We start from the raw sequence: 23736 nt of genomic DNA on the forward strand, positions 1-23736 counted from the left end.
GCAAAGAGACAAAGATACAGAAATGTACAGATACTCTGATACAAAGATGTAGATACACGGATGTACAGATAGAGAGATACAAAGATAGAGATTACAAAAATACAGATATACAAAGATGAAGGGATACAAAGATGGAGAGATACAAAGATGAAGAGATACAAAGAGAATAAGATACAAAGATACAGAGATACAAAGGGACGAAGATACAGAGATACAAAGACACAGAGATACAAAAATACAGAGATACAGATACACGCAGAAGCAGAGGCACAAAGATACAGAGACACGAAGATACTCAGATACAAAGATATAGCTACACGGATACAGAGATACAGAGATACAAAGATACAGAAATACAAAGATACAGAGATACAAAGATACAGAGATACAAAGATACTGAGATACAAAGATACAAAGATACAGAGATACAAAGATACAGAGATACAAAGATACAGAGATACAAAGATACAGAAATACACACATACGGAGATACAAAGATACAGAGATACAAAGATACAGAGATACGAAGATACAGAGATACAAAGATACAAAGATACAGAGATACAAAAATACAGAGACATAAAGACACAAATATATAAAGACACAGAGACACCAAGATACAGATACACACAGATACAGATACAGACAGATGCAGAGACACAAAGGTACAGAGGTAAAGAGATAGAAAGACACAGAAATACAGAGACACAAAGATGCAGAAACCCAGAGATACAGAGATACAAAGATACAGAGATACAAAGGTACAGAGATACAAAGATGCAAAGACCCAGAGATACAGAGATACAAAGGTACATAAATACAGAAATACAAAGATACAGAGATCCACAGATACTTAGACACAAACCTCTAGCTACACGGATATACAGATACAGAGATACAAAGATAGAGAGATACAAAGATACGGGGATACAAAGATACGCAGATACAAAGATAAATAGATACAAAAATACAGAAATACAAAAATACAGACATATAAAGATACAGAGATGCAAAGATACAGAGATACAAAGATACAGAGATATAAAGATACAGACATACAAAGATACAGATACAAAGATATAGAGATACAAAAATACAGAGACATAAAGACACAAAAATATAAAGATACAGAGACACAAAGATACAGATACACACAGATACAGATACAGACAGATGCAGAGACACAAAGGTACAGAGGTAAAGAGACACAAAGACACAGAGATCCACAGATACTTAGATACAAACCTGTAGCTACACGGATACACAGATACAGAGATACAAAGATACCGAGATACAAAGTTACGGAGATACAAAGATACGCAGATACAGAAATACAAAAATACAGAGATATAAAGACACAAAACTCTAAAGACACAGAGACACAAAGATACAGAGACACAAAGATGCAGAGACCCAGAGATACAGAGATACAAAGGTACATAAATACAGAAATACAAAGATACAGAGATCCACAGATACTTAGATACAAAACTGTAGCTACACGGATACACAGATACAGAGATACAAAGATAGAGAGGTACAAAGATACGGAGATACAAAGATACGCAGATACAAAGATAAACAGATACAAAGAGACAGAAATACAAAAATACAGAGATATAAAGACACAAAACTATAAAGACACAGAGACACAAAGATACAGAAATACAAAGATACAGATATACAAAGATACAGAGATACAAAGATACAGAGATACAAAGATACAGAGATACAAAGATACAGAGATACAAAAATACAGAGATACAGAGATACAAAAATACAGAGACATAAAGACACAAAAATATAAAGACAGAGACACAAAGATACAGATACACACAGATACAGATACAGACAAATGCAGAGACACAAAGGTACAGAGGTAAAGAGATACAAAAACACAGAGATACAGAGACACAAAGATGCAGAGACCCAGAGATACAGAGATACAAAGGTACATAAATACAGAAATGCAAAGATACAGAGATCCACAGATACTTAGATACAAACCTATAGCTACACGGATACACAGATACAGAGATACAAAGATAGAGAGATACAAAGATACCGAGATACAAAGATACGGAGACACAAAGATACGCAGATACAAAGATACAGAAATACAAAAATACAGAGATATAAAGACACAAAACTATAAAGACACAGAGACACAAAGATACAGAGACACAAAGATGCAGAGACCCAGAGATACAGAGATACAAAGGTACATAAATACAGAAATACAAAGATACAGAGATCCACAGATGCTTAGATACAAACATGTAGCTACACGGATACAAAGATCGAGAGATATAAAGATACAGAGATACAGAGATACAAAGATAGAAAGATAAACAAATACAAAGATACAAAGACACAGAAATACAGAAGATGTAGAGATACAGAGATACAAACTTGCAGAGACATAGAGATACAACGGTACATAAATCGAGAGATAAAAAGATACAGTGATACAGAAATACTCATACATATAGATATAGAGATTCAAAGATACAGAAATACTAACATTAAAAGATACAGCGAAACAAAGATAAACAGAAACAAAGATATAGAGATACAAAAATACAAAGACACAGGGACACAAACATACAGAGATATAGAGACACAAAATTGCAGGGACACAAAGATACAGGGACACAGAGATACAAAGATTCCGAGATGCACAGATACTCAGATACAAACATAGATATATAATATACTGTTACAGACACAAATACACCGATAGAGAGACACAGATAGATATCTGTGAAACTTCAGATGAAGTTTCAATAATGTCATACTTCATAAACGTTCACCGCGATACTTTATAAATTTTCAAGCAGATGACTATTAATCATTAAAACAAACTTTTGTGTTGGTAATTCTGAATTATTGGCAGCAAATCTGAGTGCACAGTGGTTGTCAGCTTTGACAGGAGCGTGTCTATCGTGTCTAACAAACGTGATGAGAAGATAATTTGATACCCCAAATTTTATGTTGAGAATCATGTACGCCATAATAAAATTTTAAATATTTCGCCAACCTGACAAAAAAAAAACAATCATTAATAGTATTCCGGGTACTTATTAACAATGAATTAGAGAATACGCAAAAACGCACTACTTTTATGCCAAAATGACGCGCTCATGTTGTTGTCAGTAATGTCATAGTACGTGATGACCTTTGCCATTGCCTTTGCAAAACAAATTTTACAGATTTTGGCCGAGAAATTGCACATTTTCGGGTTTAGCTTAGCAACATTTGCACAAATTGATTTGTTTTTCATAACTTTGTGTTTCTAGGAAAACGTTCTCGTTGAATTGTGATATTGTTGATTAATTATTATTTATTTATTTATTTAATTATGTCTTGAATCCAGAAATGTAATTGGAATTTTTTATTGGGAATAACCGTTTTAATTACTAATCTTTTTATCCCGAAATAGCAATTATTTATTGTTAATTAGTAAAATAACATTTATAGAAAACTATATAACTAATGATTTGTACATGTTAGATACGATTTATTTAGCAAGATTTTGAAACGACGTCAACACGTTTTTGGAGGGGATAAATAGAAAAATTTTGATTAGCGATTTACCATGCGATCTGCCAATGTTAAGTTAAATGCAGATCACTAATATCTAACCTAAAAAAGTGAACATATGGGTTTTATTTCAACGCCTATCTAGATTAGAAATTTAAATAATCGCACGTCTTAATGTTTAAAACTGGTGAATAGTGTGCCGCATTGTGGGTTGCATACATACAAACATCTTGTAAAATTAAAGATCTACGGCAAATTTGAAGATTAATAAAACCATGGTAGAAGGAGACATGGTATAGGCATCCGATGTACCAATTTAAAAATGGTCTGCGCATCCATTTGTGACGTTAGGTGGCATCAACGACCTTGTGACTATTGTGAGCTTCGCTAGGGAAGTCTAGGGAATTTCAGCTTAAGTTGTCAGTGCTCTGTCCAATACGTCAATTAGTTGTCGGATAACGAACTGTATTTTAAATTTCGCGCTAATTTCACCCCACTTGACGTCACACCCGATGCGTATGCCTATACCATGTCTCCTTCTACCATGAATAAAACGACCAGTAGTTATTAAAAATATATTTCGAACTATAAGGCAACCAACTATACACAAACTGTGACAAAAATAAAATTTATTAATTCAACATTCTACAAACTAAATAGAAGTAGAAAAATAAATAAATACTAAGCACCACTACTAGGTACACTTGTTTAGAATAAACTACTACACTTTTATATTGCTTGAACAAGACTCAACACTTTGTTCGTTTAGAGGATGCACACTTATGTCTATTCAAAGCAACTTTATATTTAGCTTTAAACGAACACTTTTTGCATTCATACCACTTAACATCATCTCCATCCAAATGGTGCACATTCACGTGTTGCTTCAAATTAGAAACACACTTGCTTTTATATGAACACTCTTTGCATTCATACCATAAAGCACCCCGTTCATCCAAATGTTCATCATTCACGTGTTGTCTTAAAGCCGCCTTTTGTGTAGCTTTAAATGAACACTTCTGGCACTCGTACCATTTAATATCCTTATCATCTAAATGATGCACCCTCACGTGTTGCTTTAAATTGGAATTAAACTTCGTTTTGTAAGCACACTTTTCGCATTCGTACCATTTAACGTCTTTCTCGTCCAAATGGTGCGCATTAACGTGCATTTTTAAGTTATAACCACTTGCACTTTTATACGAACATTGTACGCATTTATGCCATTTAAGGCTTTGTTTGTCCATACGGTGCACGTTGACGTGTCTATTCAAAGCTTGCTTATATTTAGCTTTAAATGAACACTTTTCGCATTTGTACCATTTAATGTCCTGATCGTCTAAATGGTGCACATTTATGTGAAGTTTCAAATTAGAACTCTGTTTAGCTTTGTATGAACACATTTGGCACTTGAACCATTGAATCTCGTGTTCGTTTAAATGATGGGCGTTTATGTGGTTTTTTAGCACAGAATTATACTTGCTTTTGTATGGACATTGGGTGCATCGGAACCATTTAATGTCCTGTTCGCCCAGATGATGCGTAATCATGTGTTGCTTCAAGTGAGAACTATCTTTACATTTGTATACACATTCCCTGCATTCGTACCATTTAAAATCGTGTTCTTCCGAATGGCACTTATTCGTGTGACTTTTCAAACGAGAGATACGTTTAGCTTTGAAAAAACACTTCTTACATTCGTACCAGCGCACTTCTCGGTCGTCTAAATGGCACGCATTTATGTGTTTTTTTAAACTGGAATTGTATTTGGTTCGAAACGGGCAACTTTTGCACTCGTGCCATTTAACATCGTGCTCGTCTTTGTGGCGCGCACTCACGTGGTGGTACAAATTCGAGCTCTGTTTGGTTTTGAATGGGCACTTCTGGCACGTGTACCATTTAATATTGTCCCCGGCTCGGTGTCTGGAATTTAAGTGAAGTTCGAGCGAACTTTTACTTTTAGTTTTGTATGGGCATTCAGCGCAGTGGTGCCAACTTATTTCGTCGTCGGTTAAATGTCGCGCGATTTTGTGTTGCCGTAAATGGTGCTTATTCTTCGACTTGTAGTCACACCCGTTGCATTTATACCAAGTGAAATGTTTTTCGCACTGGTCCGAGTGCTTTACGAGTTGGTGTCTTTTTAAATTATATTTGGACTTGTATTTGCAGTCACACTGGTCACATTTATGCCACTGAACACGTTTTTCGTTAAACTTGGGGCTGCTTTTTTTGTTTTTTAAACACTCTGCGGTGTGTTGCAGCCACTTGATTGAAAAGTGGGTTTCAAAGCTGCAGTTTTCACAAACGTACTTCTGGATTGCGATTTTTGATGTATTTTTTTGGTTTTTGGGGGTGAAGAGGTGTCGTTCTTGAAGGTGTTGTTTGAAGATGAGGGTAATTTTTGTTTGGAAGTCGCAGTCTTGGCAGTGGTAGTTTTCGATTTTGGCGTCTGCACAGGTGAAAGGCCACAGGGATGAAGAGTGACGTTTGAGGTGGTTCGAGATGAAGAAGGAGGATTTGGTGATGTAGGGGCAGACGTTGCACGTGTGGACTTCCTTGAGGGCGGGATTCACGTCAATGGACTTCTCAGAGTACTCCAGAATCGACATTTTGCCTAAATTTATTGTTGCTTTCAATTATAGGGTTATGTTTTTATTGTTTTTTTTTCTCACCCAATAATGTGATGGGGTAGCAGTCAACGGGTCGATTTTGTATCTTTCGACAGCATAAATTCATAAATTACGATTTTATTTAGTCGTATAATGTGAAAAATATTTGTGTTATTGTTGTTGTGTAAACATAACCTCAATGTTTTGTGAGGTATGCAACACATTATACACGCACGTCATTTTACTTTAGAAACCCCATTTACCCAATCTAGGTCATTAATAAGTCTTTTATTTCAGAAAAATGTTTATTTAGTTACATTAATGAATTCGCTGGACGTGTTTGTTCAAGCAAACTTTAAATTTGGCTTTATACGGACACTTGTCACACTTGTGCCACTTAACGTCCTGTCCGTCCAAATGCAGCGCATTTACGTGCTTTTTCAGATCAGAATTCGACTTAGCTTTATACGTGCAGCTTTTACATTCATACCATTTAATATCCTTTTCATCCAAATGTCGCGCAATCACATGGATATCTAAATGTGCTTTTCGTTTAGCTTTATATGGACACTTTTCGCATTCATACCACTTAATATCCCGTTTATCCAAATGGTGCGCATTTATATGACTTTCCAAATGCGCTTTCCGCTTAGCTCTATATGAACATTTTTTGCATTCATACCACCGAATGTCCTGTTCGTCCAAATGGTGCGCATTAATGTGAGCTTTCAAGTTTGACTTAAACTTGCTCTTATATGGGCACATTTTGCATTCGTACCATGTGATGTCCGGCCCGTTCAAATGGTGGGCGTTTATGTGGCTTTTCAAATGCGAGCTTTTTCTGGTTTTAAATGGACAATCTTTGCATTTGCACCATTTAATATCCTGTTCTTTCAAATGGCGAGCTTTCACGTGGCATTTTAAATTCGACCGGAATTTGTTTTTGTATGGACACATTTTGCATTCGTACCAGTGGACGTCCTGTTCTTCCAAATGTCGCGCGTTTATGTGGTCTTCTAAAACGTACTTGTACTTGGTTCTGTATAGGCAATAGTTGCACTGGTGCCACTTGATGCCTTCTTCGTCGAAGTAGCGAGTGACTGTGTGTTCTCTAATCGCCAAACAGTCTCTGAAATTCCCCAAACACGACATTGTGTGTTGAAGTCGCTTGATAATAAAGTGCGTTTCGAAGCTACATTTTTGGCACACGTATCGTTGGATTGTGAACTTTTCGTCTGATAAATCGTAGTTTGGTTTAAGACTATGTCGCTGTTCGATGTGTTGTTTAAAAAGGAGGGTTAGCTCGGTTTTAAATTTGCAATCTTTGCAATAAAAGGGTTCGATTTTGGCGTCTCCGCAGTTGAAACGGGCCAGTAGAGAGTGGTGTCGCTTGATGTGGTTGGTCATAAGAAGCACGGACTTGGTAAAGTATGAGCAGAGTTTGCAGTGGTGGACGTTGTGCTCTGAAGGGTGGACGTGTGTGGTGACAGCTTCGCAATACTCCAGAACTGACATTGTGGGTTGGCTGAATTATGATATTTTTACTACAAAATGGGGGTTAGTATTGTAGCTCTCACCTGAGATTGACAAATACGTGAATAAAAAAAGGGTACGAGTTGTAATCACGGTTTCCTAACCTCAAACTGGGTGTGAGTAAATGCCATAAGTTTGGTATTACGGTTCTAGTTCGATCATCATTCCGTATAGTTTGTGCTATTAACACAAAGTCGTTCCAATTGTTTAAAAAAATATTCAAATTAGGAACTTGATCGACTTTTATTTATTTTGTTTCTTCTTATGTTAGTATAAATTAAAAATCCCTAGAATCAACTATTATCAGCGCTGAAATTCCCTAGAATAAAAATATGACAGAACGGAAAACCAGAAGTTCTCAAACCTCTATGTTTGATGTACATGTTACGATTTACGACTAATAAATAATAATAATCCTATTGTCGTAAATATATGTGATATAAAATTCAGCCCAGAAATATATTCTATATATATTTTGAATTTATGACCAAATTTGTTGACGTTGAAGTTCCCGCTGACGTTGCGGAGAAAAGTTTTAAGTTTCTTGTTGTTCAAATAAGTCTACACACATTAAGAAGAAAAAAAAGGCAAAACATAGCCCCGCCCACCCACCCTATCTCAGTTGTGATGATTTTTTTATTCGTTATGAGTCAAGAGGGCGGAGCTTAACTGCAAAATCCATATTCCCTTACAAAAATTTACAGCTTCAATCGTGTATTAAGTTTCCAAGAATAAAATAAATCATCACAATTGAGATAGGGCGGGTGGGCGGGCTTACATTTTGCCTTTTTGTTTTAGTAGGTGTAGGCTTCTTTTCACAACATGAAACTTAAAACATGTTTAAGATGAAAAATTTGTATAACGAAATATCGATTTTGCAATTAGACTCCGCCCCATAATTGCAAAATCCACATTTCCTTGCAAAAATGTACCATTTTAACCATGTTTTAAGTTTCTAATTGTGAAAAGATGGCTAAATATATTAAGGAAAAAAAAGGCAAAATATAAGCCCCGCCCACCCCCTCTATCTCAATTCTGATGATTTTTTTTATTCGTCGTAAGCCGAGGGGCGAAGCTTAATTGAAAAATCCTTATTTTTCTACGAGAAACTACCACGTGAAATATGTTCTTAAGTACTCGTGTTATACAAAGAAAACTAAATGTATTAATTAAAAAAGAAAACCAAAAGAGAAGCCCCACCCATCCATCTTGATTGAAACCGAGGGGCGGAGCGTAATTGCAAAATCGATATTTCCCTATACAAATTTACCATTTTAAACATGTTTTAAGTTTCTTCTTGTGACAAGATGACTACACATATTAAGATATTTGAGTAATCACTGGAATTGGGTGGATGGGCGGAGCAGCTATTGCTTGCTTATAAAATACTCTGTAAGAAAAAGTTAAAATTAGCCCCACCCACCCACCCGTTTTCTCATTGTTGTTCTTCTGAAATAAAAAATACGATTGGAGCCTTTTTTTTGCTTTTGTAACAGCCTACCTATTCCCACTCTACAAAAGAACATATAATTAACCTCACCAACTCACCCTTCCTTCATCTGTGGTAATCTGTGAAATGAAGAGGGGGTAGGTGGGCGGGGCTATTGCTTGCTTATAAAAGACTGTAGGAGAAAGTTAAACTTATCCCCGCCCACCCACCCGTTCTGTCATTCTGGTTTCTTCTGAAATAAGAAATAACTCTTATAGCAAATAGTATATCAAAGAAACTACCGCTTTTTTTAGCAGCCTACGTCCTCTTAATTCCCATTCGCATTATACCAAAGAATAGAGGGAAAATCTAGCTAGTACCTGCTAAGGTAAGACTGATTTTGGCAAATGACATACCTTCTAAGAAAATAAAGGGTGGGTGGGCGGGGCTAGTACTTTGTAAGATAAGACTGATTTTGGTAAATAACATATCCTCTAAGAAGGGATGGGTGAGCTGGGCTATTGCTTGCTTATAAAAGACTTTGTTAGGAAAAAATAAACTTAGCCCCGCCCACCCACCCGTTTTTTTTCTTCTGAAATAAGAAATGCATTTTTATAGCCCAAGTTCTATTAGTTTCTTGCCACTTTACAGAAGAACATAAAATTAAGTCCGCCCACTTACCCCGCCTTCAATTTAGTGATTCAATTGTATTTGAATGAAAGGTGGATTTTATACTGACGAACAAAAATAATAACTATACTGCTAATATAAGACTGATTTTGGCAAACAACACCCTCTAAAAAAATTAAAGACGGGTGGATTCGATTATCACCTGCCAAGATAAGACTTGCGACGAAATTCCGGATGAGAGGGACGGACGGTCCGGTGACGGTCCGGAATCTCGCCGATAGCGTATGGGGTGGCGGCGTACTTGAGTGCCAAGCTTTGGGTCGACTAGTATCGCTGATGTCAGTAACACGTCTGGTCGACCAAGCTTATGCGGCTACCTTCACGCCGCCGGGGGTGGCGCCTTCGGTCAGGAGCGGCGGTAGCTCGGGCGCCAGCTCACTCTCCGGGGGAGGGAGCGCCGGGGTGCTCTAAAGCCGGAGACACGGAATTCAGGTGATGAGCCGCCGCGAAAACGCGAGAATAATAAATGAAACGGCGAGGATATTTTATAACAAAAATAGGGTTTATTCCCTACCACCAGCTACACGGTCTAAAATAATAAATCTTACGGCTAAGCAACTTAAATAACTAAACAACGGTTTTACAACAAAAAGAATTAACTGTCCGGCACGGTCGTTCCTCCTGGGCGGCGACTTCCTTCAGGCCGGGCTCCTCTTGGCTCTGGGGGCGGCGACCTTGAACCTGGAAATCGCGCGAAGACGGTACGGCGACCCGGGAGGGGAGCGCGGTGACGGTAACGACGCGTGCACGACGGTGTCGACTTTCGACGGTGACAAAAAGAACGCGGTGACGGTGACACGGTTTCTCGCTCGGGGGCGGCGATTCCAAAACCGGTACAAAACAGGCAGGCGACCCAAAAAGGTACTTACGGAGGTCGGAGGGTCAAACTGCACACTTCTGCCACACTTCTCCAAAAATTCTTAAACACCAAAATCGCCACAGCACTTCCGCACTCTCTGAAGTTGCAGGTAAGAGTCTCCCTCCTCCGCCGCGGCGGCGCGGCGATCGCCAATTTACCCCCGGCTTTCGCGGTACGCGCCACGGTTTCCGGCCCGCGAAAATTCGCTTCGTTACAGACTAAACAATATTTAGGGCAGTCACAGGACTGGAGAGGGGGTGGGTGGGCGGGGCTACCGCTTGCTTATAAGACTCTCTAAGAAAAAGTTAAGTTTAGCCCCGCCCACCCAGCCGTTCTGTCATCTTGGTTCTTATGAAATAAGAAATAACTCTTATAGCAAATAGTATGTCAAAAAAATTACGACTACCGCTTTTTTTAGCAGTCTACGTTGTCTTATTTCCCATTCGCATTATACCAAAGAACATATAATAAACCCCGCCCACCCTCGCCGCTTCCATTTCCATGATTTATGTTATTTAGTCTGAATGAAAGGTGGATTTCAACTGAACAGAGGAAAAATCTAACTAGTACCTGCTAAGGCAAGACTGATTTTGGTAAATAAGATATCCTCTAAGAAAATAAAAGGTGGGTGGGCGGGGCTAAAACTTGCTAAGACAGAACTGAACAATATTAAGAGTAGTCACTGGAATGAAGAAGGGGTGGGTGAGCGGGGCTATTGCTTGCTTATAAACGACTCTATTAGAAAAATATTAAACTTAGCCCCGCCCACCCACCCGTTTTTTTCTTCTGAAATAAGAAATGCGTTTTTATAGCAAATAGTGTAACAAAAAAAAATACGATTAGCTTTCTCTTTTCTCGTTTTAATAGCCCAAGTTCTATTAGTTTCTTGTCACTTTACAGAAGAACATGTAATTAACTCCGCCCACTTACCCCGCCTTCAATTTGGTGATTCAATTGTATCTGAATGAAAGGTGGATTTTATACTGACGAACAAAAATAAAATCGATAAAATGAGAATAGCGCGGGTGGGCGGGGCTAGTACCTGCTAATAGAAGACTGATTTTGGCAAACAACACCCTCTAAAAAAATTAAGCGCGGGTGGATTCGATTATCACCTGCCAAGAGAAGACTAAACAATATTTAGGGTAGTCACAGGACTGGAGAAGGGGTGGGTGGGCGGGGCTACCGCTTGCTTATAAGACTCTCTAAGAAAAAGTTAAGCTTAGCCCCGCCCACCCACCCGTTCTGTCATCTTGTTTCTTCTGAAATAAGAAATAGTTCTTACAGCAAATAGTACATCAAAAAATTACGACTACCGCTTTTTTTAGCAGCCTACGGACTCTTAATTCCCATTCGCATTATACCAAAGAAAATATAATAAGCAACGCCCACCCACCCCGCGTCCATACCCTTGATTTATGTTATTTAGTCCGAATGAAAGGTGGATCTCAACTGAACAGAGGAAAAATCTAGCTAGTACCTGGTAAGGTAAGACTGATTTTGGTAAATAAAATATCCTCTAAGAAAATGAAGGGTGGGTGGGCGGGGCTAAAACTTGCTAAGACAGAACTAAACAATATTAAGAGTAGTCACTGGAATGAAGAAGAGGTGGATGAGCGGGGCTATTGCTTGCTTATAAAAGACTCTGTTAGAAAAAATTTAACTTAGCCCCGCCCACCCACCCGTTTTTTTCTTCTGAAATAAGAAATGCATTTTTATAGCAAATAGTGTAACAAAAAAACTACGATTATCTTTCTTTTTTCTCTTTTTAATAGTCCAGGTTCTATTAGTTTCTTGCCACTTTACAGAAGAACATAGAATTAACTCCGCCCACTTACCCCGCCTTCAATTTAGTGATTCAATTATATCTGAATACAAGGTGGATTTTATACTGACGAACAAAAATAAAATCGTTAAAGTGAGAATAGTGCAAGTGGGCGGGGCTAGTACCTGCTAATATAAGACCGATTTTGGCAAACAACACCTTCTAAAAAAATTAAGGGCGGGTGGATTCGATTATCACCACCTGCCAAGATAAGACTAAACAATATTTAGGGTAGTCACAGGACTGCAGAGGGGGTGGGTGGGCGGGGCTACCGTTTGCTTATGACTCTCTAAGAAAAAGTTAAGCTTAGCCCCGCCCACCCACCCCCTCACCTTGTTTCTTCTGAAATAAGAAATAACTCTTATAGCAAATAGTGCATCAAAAAAATTACGACTACCGCTTTTTTTAGCAGCCTACGTTCGCTTATTTCCCATTCGCATTATACCAAAGACCATCTAATAAACCCCGCCCACCCTCCCCGCCTCCATTTCCGTGATTTATTTTATTTAGTCCGAATGAAAGGTGGATCTCAACTGAACAGAGGAAAAAAAATCTAGCTTGCCATGCCTTCTAAGAAAATAATGATTGTGGCAAATGACATCCTCTAAGAAAATAAAGGGTGGGTGGGCGGGGCTAAAACTTGATGAGATAGAACTGAACATTAAGAGTAGTCACTGGAATGAAGAAGGGGTGGGTGGGCGGGGCTACTGTTTTGCTCATAAAACTAGAAAAAAGCTAAACATAGCTCCGCCCACCTGCCTTTTCCATTTCACTGACTTTTTACTTCCCGAGCGTAAAAAAAATACATTTATTAACACAGATTAAGTACAAAGTTCATTTCAACTTCTTTACGTTATGAACAATTTATTTAACAAAAATTCGTTTTTTTTATAATTTTAAACATTCCGAATTTACGTCACCAAAATTAAATCCTATTCATACAAATGCTTTGCATTTACATGTGTTTTTAAATAATGCTTGTACTTGGTTCTATAGGGACATTTACTGCACCCATGCCATTTAATATTCTCCTCATTTAAATGGTGCGAATTTACGTGAGATTTCAAATTCGAGCTATATTTGGTTTTGTATGGACACTCTTTGCATTCATACCATTTAATGTCTTTTTCGTCCAAGTGGTGGGCATTTATGTGGGTTTTTAAATGCAGCTTGTGTTTAGCTTTGTATGGACACTTATCGCAACGGTACCATTTAATATCTTCGTCATCCAAATGCTGCGTATTTATGTGGCAGTTTAAATTGCTCTTCATTTTGGACTTGTACGGGCAGGCTTCACATTCGTACCATTTAATATATTTCTCATCCAAATGGTGCGCGTTCATGTGTCTTTTTAAATGCGAATTTTGCTTGGTTTTGTATGAACATTTGCTGCATTCAAACCATTTAATGTCTTGCTCGTTTAAATGTCGCACGATTACGTGTTGTTTTAAGTTGCTATTTTGTTTGGATTTGAATGGGCACTTTTCACATTTGTACCATTCAATGTGGTCTTGGTCCACATGGCGCGCCACTATATGGGTTTTTAAATGAGTACTGTATCTAGATTTGTATGGACACTTTTTGCATTCATACCATTTAATATCTTGGTTGTCCAAATGGTGTAAATTTACGTGGTCTAGGTTAAAATTTTGCTCAGTTTTAATGGGGCAATTTCTGCATTCATGACACTTAATACCGTGCCTGGCTTTTATATGCAAATTTAAACTCCTCAAGTATTTGGTTTTATAAAGACACTTTTCACATTTGTGCCACTTAATATTTTCTCTGTCTAGATGTTGCGTTTTCAGGTGTTTATGTAAATCGTCAGTTTGGTTAGCTTTGAAAGAACAATTTTTACACTCGAGCCACTTAACGTTGTTTCTTTCGCTATGCCAACAATTTATGTGGACTGTCAAACACCATTTTCTTTTAGTTTTGAATGAACAATTCGCACAGTGGTACCAAGGTATTTCACAGCCATGTTTTACGATTTTGTGTTTCTTTAAGTTATATTCACACTTGTACTGGCGCTCACATTTATCACACTTATACAAAACGGAATCTTCCTTAGAAGATGACATCCGACGACTATGTTTATTTTTGACACACGTTGCTGTATGTTCAAGCCATTTTCCCAAGAAATGTGTTTCAAGGGTACAATTTTCACAAACATACTTTTGCACTGTAAAGTTGTCCTGGTTTTGGTTAACACTATGATGTTCCTGAAGGTGTCGCTTGAAAAGAAGGGTCAATTCTGTCCGAAAATCACAATCTTGACAGGAATACACTTCAATTTCGGCGTTCTCGCAAGTGAAGGGCAAAACTGGGGAAGAGTGGCGCTTCGTGTGGTTCACCATGAGAAAAACTGATGTTGTTACGTAGGGGCAGACGTTGCACAGATGCACCTTCTTGGATAAAGATTTAGTTTGAACTGACATTATGGCCTAAAAATTATTATCATTTTTTGACTGAATGAATTTTTTTTCTCACCGAATAACTGATCTACACGGTTCGTGAATTCGTAAATTAACACATTTTTGCCTTTTCTTGCGCCAACTTTGTGAAAAAGTACGAACAATTGTAAACATAACCTCAACTAATAAACAAGTAATTAAATTTCTCGTGACGTTACCGTTGACGTTGGATTTGCAACCAATCAAATTGCGGTAGTGTGCAGCGCTGCCAACCTGAAGGAAAATTCCCTGAAGTAGGGGAGACATTTTTGTGGTTGACAGCACTAATTCCACGAAAATCAAATTTTGACAGAGACAATGGGGTCCACTAATAGTCATTAAGCCCTTTTTTCTTAATATGTCTAGTGTTCTTTTCATTACAAGAAAGGTAAAACATGTTTAAAGTGGTAAATTTTGGTAGGAAAGTATCGATTTTGCAATTAGGCAAATGAAAAATTCATCACATGGGTGGATATGCGTGGGGCTTAATTTTTGGCTTGTTTTTTTCATAATATACATAATATTCTTTGAACAACACGATACTCAAAAACGTGTTTTTTATTTCTTGTAGAAAAATAACAATTTTGGAATTAAGCTCCGCCTCCTTGGCTCACAACGAATAAAAATTGAGATAGGGTGGGTGGGCAAAGCTTACACTTTGTCTTCTTCTCTTAATATGTGGAGTCATCTTTTCACAACAAGGGACTTAAAATATGTTTAAAACGGTCAATTTGTATAGGGGAATATCGATTTTGCAATTACGCTCCGCCTCTCGGTCTGACAATGAACGAAAAATTCATCACGATTGAGGTCGAGACGGATGGGTGGGGCTTCTCTTTTGGTTTTCTTTTTTAATTAATACATTTAGTTTTCTTATTTGTACAACACGATTACTTAAGAACATGGTAATTTCTCGTATAAAAATAAGGATTTTACAATTAAGCTCCTCCCCTCCCCTCCATGACGATTAAAAAAATCATCATAATCGAAATAGGGCGTGTGGGCGGGGCTTATATTTTGCTTTTTTTCTTAATGTACATAGCCATCTTTCCACGACAAGAAACTTAGAACATGGTTGAAAAGGTACACTTTTTCAAGGAAATATGGATTTTGCAATTATGGGGCGGAGCCTAATTGCAAAATCGATATTTCCTTATACAAATTTTCCATTTTAAACATGTTTTAAGTTTCATGTTGTGAAAAGAAGTCTTCACATATTAAAACAAAAAGGTAAAATGTTCGATTTTTCGACTTTTCGGATTTCGAATTATTAAATTTTTCGATTTTTTGATTTTCAATTTTTTAGATTTCTTAATTTTTACATATTTTGGTTTTTATTTATCTATTCTTTTTAATGTAAATTTTTCAATTTTGTATGTTTAAATTTTCAATTTTTAACTTTTCGATTTTTCGGTTTTGGGTAATTTTTATTTTTCGACTTTGCAATTTCTCTATTACTCGATGTTTGAGTTTTTCAATTTTTGGATGTTGCGTTTTTTTGATTTCTCGCTTTCTCGATTTTTCAACTTTTCGGCTTTTCATTATTAGATTTTTGGATTTTTCAGTTTTTCTATTTCCAAATTTTTCGTCATTTCAGTTTTAGACTTTTTCAAATTATCGATTTTTTTAATTTACATTTTTTAAATTTTTTATACTTTTTAATTTAAAATTTTTCATTTTCAACTTTTCGATTTCCCGAATTTTCGACATCTCGAATTTTTTATTTCTCGATTTTTCGATGTTTCAGTTTTTCAAATTTTCGATGTTTTGATTTCGCGGTTTTTCAATTTTTCGGCTTTTCAAGTTTTAGATTTTTCGATATTTCGATTTTTCAGTTTTTGGATTTCCCAAATTTTCCTTATTTCAGTTTCGAATTTTTTAATTTCTCGATGTTTCAGTTTTTTGATTTTTCAATTTTTCGATTTTTTTAAATCTTTGATTTTTCAGTTTTTCGCTTTATTTATTTATCGATCTTTTTTAAGTTTTAAATTTTCATCAATTTTTAACTTTTGCATCTTTCGATTTTGGGGTATTTCTGTTTTTCGATATTTTTCGACTTCTCGACATTTCAGTTTTTCAATTTTTGGATGTTTCGATTTTTTGAATACTCGCGTTTTTCGATTTTTCGATTTTTGACTTCAAAAAATGTTAAAATCTAAAATTTAAAAACCGAAAAACGAAAAATGGAAAAACAAACTCCAAAATTTAAAAAATTGAAAATCAAATAATTGAAAAGTCGAAACATTGAATACCTGGAAAATCGAAAAATTGAGAAATCGAAAAATCAAAAAAGTGAAGTCGAAAAATCGAAACCTTAAAAAAATCGAAAAATTGAAAAATCAAAAACCTGAAAAATCGAAAAATTGAAGAATTGAAAAACTGAAAAATCGAAATAGTCGAAAGTCAAGAAATGGGAAAATTGGAAAAATTGAGTAAATAAAAGTCAAAAATTGAAAAATTGAAATATTTAAAAATCGTAAAATTGAAGAGGAGTAAAATTTAAAAAACGTAAATCTGAAACATCGGAAAATTGAGAAATCGATACATAGAATTTGAACATTTGAACAACACGATACTCAAAAGCATGTTTTTAATTTGTCGTAGAAAATGAGTATTTTGCAGTTAAGCTCCGCCTTCTTGACTCACGACAAATAAAAAAATCATCACAATTGAGATAGGGCGGGTGGGCGGGGCTTATATTTTGCCTTCTTTTTTTCTTAATATACATAGCCATCTTTTACAACAAGAAACTTCGAAAATGATTAAAATGGTACATTTTTGCAAGGAAACATGGATTTTGCAATTATGGGGCGGAGTCTAATTGCCCAATCCATATTTCCTTACACAAATTTTCCATTTTAAGCATGTTTTAAGTTTCATGTCAAAAGAAGTCTACATATATTAAAACAAAAAGGCAAAATGTAGACCCGCCCACCCGCCCTATCTCAATTGTAATGATTTTTTTATTCGCCGTGGATCAAGAGGGCGGAGCCTAACTGCAAAATACTTATTTCTTTACAAGAAATTAAAAACATGTTTTTGAGTATCGTGTTGTTCAAAGAATACTATGTGTATTAAGAAAAAAAAGGTAAAATATAAACCCCGCCCGCCCACCCCATCTCAATTGTGGTGATTTTTTTATTCTTAGAAACTTAAAACATGTTTAAAATGGTAAATTCTTGTCGACAAATATGGATCTTGCAATTAGGCCCCGCCCCTCGATCTGACAACGAATGAAAAATTCATCACAATTGAGAATTGAGATTAGGGCGGGTATGGGTGGGGTCTAATATTTAGCTTTATTTTTTTCTTAATATACATAGTATTCTTTGAACAACAAGATACCCAAAAACATGTTTTTAATTTCTCGTAGAGAAATAAGGATTTTGCAGTTAAGCTCCGCCCTCTTGACTCACGACGAATGAAAAAAATCATTACAATTGCGATAGGGTGGGTGGGCGGGGCTACATTTTGCCTCTTTTTCTTAATATGTGTAGACTTATTTCGACAAGAAACTTAAAATATGTCTAAAATAGTACATTTTTGTAGTAATCAACTTAAATCCTCCACTTTTCCTCTACAACCCTTTTAAATACGGCAAAAATTGACATTGAAACATCAGCTCAAGTTTATAATATCAGTGGCGGCAAATTTAAAATGACACAAATTTCACTTGTTAAGTCTAAAAATAATAACCGAACGATTAATTTTTTAAATTATAACTGCAGAATGAATAAAAAAGTCAAATAATAGTATTAGAACTAAAAAGTAAAATAATTTTACGTGCTATATATGCAACCCATTATACACACAATTTTTATAACATTTATTTAATAAAACTTTCACAAGACAAAAATTGACACAACAACAATCAATCGTTAATAAAATATACAAACTACTGTTTTTACCCAGAAACTATTAATAAAATAGATTTCTGGTTGTAATTATACCCACTTTATGACACCTGATTAAAAGTAAAGTAGTAAAAGTTCACTTAAATCTAAAATTTACAGTAATGGCTTCCCTGACTTCCATAAATATCTAAAAATGTGAATATAGTCCACAACAACAAGATAAAAAATGTGAATGTACTCAATTAACCCTCACTTCTTCCAAATCTACTTTACTTAGTAGTACCTCAGACGCATGTCGTGCATTTATGTGTCGTTTCAAACACGATTTATACCTAGACTTGAAAGAACACGCTCTACATTCAAACCACTTAATATCTTTTTCGTCCACATGACGTGCATTAGTGTGATTTTTCAAATGTCCCTTCAGCTTAGTTTTATATGGACACATCGTACATTCATACCAGCTAGCGTTTTCACTTAAATGATTTAAATTCATGTGCGTTCTTAAATTACTGTGGTGTTTAGTCCTATATGGACACTTTTCACAAGTATGCCATTTGACATCTTGCTCATCTACATGTTGAGCAATAATGTGTTTATCCAGCGACGTTTTCTGCTTAGCTTTATACGGACACTTCGCACATTTAAAATACTTAACAATCTTTTTATCCAAATGCCGCACGTCAATGTGCAATTTTAAATCATAATTTCTTTTAGATTTGTATGAACACTTTTTACATTCGAACCACTTGATGTCTTTGTCGTTGGAATGCAGCTGATATATGTGAGTTTTCAAGCTACTTTTCCTCTTAGCTTTGTACGGGCACAAAGTGCACTGAAACCAATGTATTTCCTGCTCTTTTAAGTGTCGCGCGATGACGTGATCCTTCAAGCTCACTTTTTGTTTGGCTTTGTACGGGCACTGGTCACATTTGTACCACTTAATATCTTTTTCGTCCAGATGCCGGGACCTCATGTGGATGTTCAGCCGCCAGTTTTGTTTAGCTTTGTAGGAGCATTTCGTGCAATGATACCAACAAATCTCGTCGTCTTTCGAGTGTTTGGAGATTTTGTGTTGACTCAACGAAGACCGGTTCTTGTATTTACGGTCGCACTGGTGACACTTGTACCACGTTACGTTCGAAGTGGAGGCCTCCCCGTTCCGGGAACACGCTGATTTGTGTCGAAGCCATTTCATCAAAAAGTGGGTTTCAAAGGGGCACTTTTTGCACTCATACCTCTGGATTTTGTGCTCGTCGAGGGGCGAATTTTCGCTTTTAATGGTGTGTTTTTCAAGGTGCTGTTTCAACGAAAGGGCGAGTTCGGTTTGGAAGTGGCAGTCTTTGCAGAAGTAGAGTTCGATGTTGGCGGTTTCACAGTTAAAACGTTGCGACGATGAAGATAGTGGTTTGTGCGTTGCATGAAAATAGTGTGCTCGAGAATAGTCCATAATAAAGTGTTTTGTGCGAATTAATTCACTGCGGTTGCGGGAACAATGGCCACTAATTAAATTTTTTGAATTATTCACAACCTAACCTCAAAATTTTCGTTTCGGTTTCAAATCGGCGGGTTGCTTCAAAACTGCCTGAAATCACACGTGGGGGTTTATCACACGGTTGGACAATTTGTGCGCCCTTTGTACCTAAATTTGCGTAGGGAATCATCTTTTTGGGGAATGTAATGGAACAGGAAGGGTGGCGTGTAGGCAACCCACCGTACAGCTAACAGGCAATCAATTACTTTAATTAGGAGAGACCGGGCAAATAAGGAAGGTCACTGCGTAAGCGCGTGCTCAGCGGCGGCTCGTGAAGTTTAACCCAAGTGGGTTTTTTCAAAAATACAGATACAAAAAGTTAGGCAAGCTATTTGCGTTTTTAAAAAGAAAAAATGTTCCAAAAATACAAAAATTTCGACGAGTGCTAATCTGAAAATGTTCCTTCAGGACGCAAAGGAATTTTTAATGTGCAAGGTATAATACTTTATACTGGCAAAACGTCTTAAACTAAGAATATTATTGAAATCGTAATAACCCAATGGATTCTTTTCGGGAAAATGTTTTGGAAACACTGTGTTCTATTTTGTACGAATTTTTAAATGTTTTAGTGACAATTTTTGTGGTTGTTTTTGATACACTGTATGATATTAACAGTGAGAAAATAATTGAAAAATTAAAATAATCGAAAATTCGAAAAATCGAAAAATCGAGAAATCTAATAATCGAAAAATCGAAACCTTAAAAAATCGTAAAACGGAAACATTGAAAAATCGAAATATCGAAGAAGTGAAAATCTAAAAATGAAACATCAGAAAATCGAAAAAATGTAAAATTCAAAAATCTAAAATTTAAAAACCGAATAACGAAAAATCGAGAAATCGAAACTCCCAAATTTAAAAAATCGGATAACTGAAAAATCGAAACATCGAAAAACTGGAACATCGAAAAACCGAGAAATCGAAAAATCAAAAGATCAAGAAATCGTGGAGTCGAAAATTTAAAAATTGAACAATTTATAAATTGAGAAACTGACAATCAAAATATCGAAAAATCCAAATCTCGATAAATCGAGAAATCAAAAAACTTAAAAATTCGAAAAATTGAAAAAATGAGAGATTGAAAGATCAAAAGAACGAGAAATCGAAAAGTGATGAAGTCGAAAAATCTAAAAATGGAGAAATCGACAAACAAAAAGTTAAAAGTTGAAAAACTGGAAAAGCGGAAAAATCAAAAAACGAAAAATTGGAAAACTGGAAAAACTGAGAAACCGAAATAGGCCAAAATAAAAAATTGGAAAACTACCTAGTTACATTTTTCCTCTGTTCAGTTGAGATCCACCTTTCATTCGGACTAAATAAAATAAATCACGGAAATGGAGGCGGGGAGGGTGGGCGGGGTTTATTATATGTTCTTTGGTATAATGCCAATGGGAATTAAGAGTACGTAGGCTGCTAAAAAAAGCGGTAGTCGTAATTTTTTTGATATACTATTTGCTATAAGAGTTATTTCCTTTTGTAGAGTGGGAATGGGTAGGCTGTTAAAAAAAAAGCTCCAATCGTATTTTTTATTTCAGAAGAACAACAATGAGGAAACGGGTTGGTGGGTGGGGCTAACTTTAACTTTTTCGTACAGAGTATTTTATAAGCAAGCGCTAGCTCCGCCCATCCACCTAATTTCAGTGATTATTCAAATATCTTAATATGTGTAGTCATCGTTTCACGACAATAAACTTAAAACATGTTTAAATTTTTTTATGCTCCGCCCCTCGGTCTAACAACGAATGAAAAATTCATCACGATTAAGATCCAGATGGATGGGTGGGGCTTCTGTTGTGGTTTTCTTTTTTGATTATAACATTTAGTTTTCTTTGTATAACACGATTACTTAAGAACATATTTCATATTTCATGTGGTAATTTCTGGTAGAAAAATAAGGATTTTTCAATTAAGCTCCGCCCCTCGGCTTACGACGAATAAAAAAAATCATCTGAATTGAGATAGGGCGGGTGGGCGGGGCTTATATTTTGCCTTTTTTTTCTTATCATACATAGCTATCTTTTCACAACTAGAAACTTAAAACATGGTTAAAATGGTACATTTTTGCAACGAAATATGGATTTTGCAATGATGGGCGGAGCCTAGTTGCAAAATCGATACTTCGTTATGCAAATGTTAAGTTTTGTGTTGTGAAAAGAAGCCTACAACTATTAAAACAAGGAGGCAAAATGTAAACCCGCCCACCCACCCTCTCTCAATTGTAATGATCATTTTTATTAGCCGTGAAGCAAGAGGGCGGAGCTTAACTACAAAATACAAGAAATTGAAAACATGTTTTGGAATATCGTGTTGTTGAAAGAATACTATGTACTTATAGTAAGAGAAAAAGGCAAAATATAAACCCCGCCCACCCACCCCATCTCGATTGTGTTGATTTTTTTTTTTATTCTTAGAAACGTAAAAGACGATTAAAATGATAAATTTGTGTAAAGAAATATGGATTTTGCAATTAGGCTCCGCCGCTATGTCTGCCAACGAATGAAAACTTCATCACGATTAAGATCGAGATGGATGGGTGGGGCTTCTGTTGTGGTTTTCTTTTTTGATTAAAACATTTAGTTTTCTTTGTATAACACGATTACTTAAGAACATATTTCATATGGTATTTCTCGTAGAAAAAAAAGTAAGGATTTTACAATTAAGCTCCGCCCCTCGGGTTACGACGAATAAAAAAAAAATCATCAGAATTGAGATAAGACAGGTGGGCGGAGCATATATTTTGCCTTTTAATTTCTTAATATACGTAGGCATCTTTTCACAACTAGAAACTTAAAACATGGTTAAAATGGTACATTTTTGCAAGGAGATACGGATTTCGCAATTATGGGGCGAAGCAAAATCGATATTTCCTTATACAAATTTTCCATTTTAAACATGTTTTAAGATTTGTGTTGTGAAAAGAAGCCTACAACTATTAAAACAAGGAGGCAATATGTCCGCCCGCCCACCCGCCCTCTCTCATTTGTAATGATCTTTTTTTATTCGCCGTGAACCAAAGGGGTGGAGTTTAACTGCAAAATACTTATTTCTTTACAAAAACATGTTTTTGAGTATGGCGTTGTCCAAAGAATACTATAAATATTAAGAAAAAAGGGTAAAATATAAACCCCGCCCGCCCACCCCATCTCGATTGTGATGATTTTTTCTGCTTCACACATTTATTTTCTTTGTATAACACAATTAGTTAAGAACATATTTCACATGGTAAATTCTAATAGAAAAATGAGGATTTTTCAATTAAGCTCCGCCCCTCGGCTTACAACCAATAAAAAAAATCATCACAATTGAGACAGGGCGGGTGGGCGGGGCTTATATTTTCCTTTTTTTTCTTAATATACATATCCATCTTTTCATAGCAAGAAACTTAGAACATAATTAAAATGGTATATT

At 36.1% G+C, this 23736-nt stretch overlaps 4 protein-coding genes across 4 annotated transcripts; all 4 read right to left on the minus strand.

Moving 5' to 3' along the window:
- Nucleotides 1-4202: 4202 nt before the first annotated feature.
- LOC135138122 (zinc finger protein 91-like) lies at nt 4203-6348 on the minus strand. The gene is made up of 2 exons (XM_064067995.1): nt 6216-6348; nt 4203-6157 (listed from the first exon to the last, which is right to left on the minus strand). The coding sequence occupies exons 1-2, from the start codon at nt 6277-6279 to the stop codon at nt 4293-4295; spliced, it is 1929 nt and encodes a 642-aa protein (XP_063924065.1). The 5' UTR covers nt 6280-6348; the 3' UTR covers nt 4203-4292.
- A 122-nt stretch (nt 6349-6470) lies between these two features.
- On the minus strand, nt 6471-7941 carry LOC135138191 (zinc finger protein 711-like). Its single transcript, XM_064068105.1, has 2 exons — nt 7730-7941; nt 6471-7677 (listed from the first exon to the last, which is right to left on the minus strand). The coding sequence occupies exon 2, from the start codon at nt 7665-7667 to the stop codon at nt 6471-6473; it is 1197 nt and encodes a 398-aa protein (XP_063924175.1). The 5' UTR covers nt 7668-7677; nt 7730-7941.
- Nucleotides 7942-13332: 5391 nt separating this feature from the next.
- On the minus strand, nt 13333-15133 carry LOC135139018 (zinc finger Y-chromosomal protein 1-like). Its single transcript, XM_064069084.1, has 2 exons — nt 14979-15133; nt 13333-14932 (listed from the first exon to the last, which is right to left on the minus strand). Exon 2 carries the CDS (start codon nt 14924-14926, stop codon nt 13421-13423), a length of 1506 nt encoding a protein of 501 aa, XP_063925154.1. The 5' UTR covers nt 14927-14932; nt 14979-15133; the 3' UTR covers nt 13333-13420.
- A 3653-nt stretch (nt 15134-18786) lies between these two features.
- On the minus strand, nt 18787-20531 carry LOC135138001 (zinc finger protein 711-like). Its single transcript, XM_064067811.1, has 2 exons — nt 20438-20531; nt 18787-20380 (listed from the first exon to the last, which is right to left on the minus strand). Exon 2 carries the CDS (start codon nt 20243-20245, stop codon nt 19034-19036), a length of 1212 nt encoding a protein of 403 aa, XP_063923881.1. The 5' UTR covers nt 20246-20380; nt 20438-20531; the 3' UTR covers nt 18787-19033.
- Nucleotides 20532-23736: the final 3205 nt, after the last annotated feature.

Source organism: Zophobas morio, unplaced genomic scaffold (assembly GCF_036711695.1).
Source record: "Zophobas morio isolate AGI-343-1 ecotype UQ-CSIRO unplaced genomic scaffold, CSIRO_AGI_Zmor_V1 ptg000030l, whole genome shotgun sequence".
Taxonomy (NCBI): domain Eukaryota; kingdom Metazoa; phylum Arthropoda; class Insecta; order Coleoptera; family Tenebrionidae; genus Zophobas; species Zophobas morio.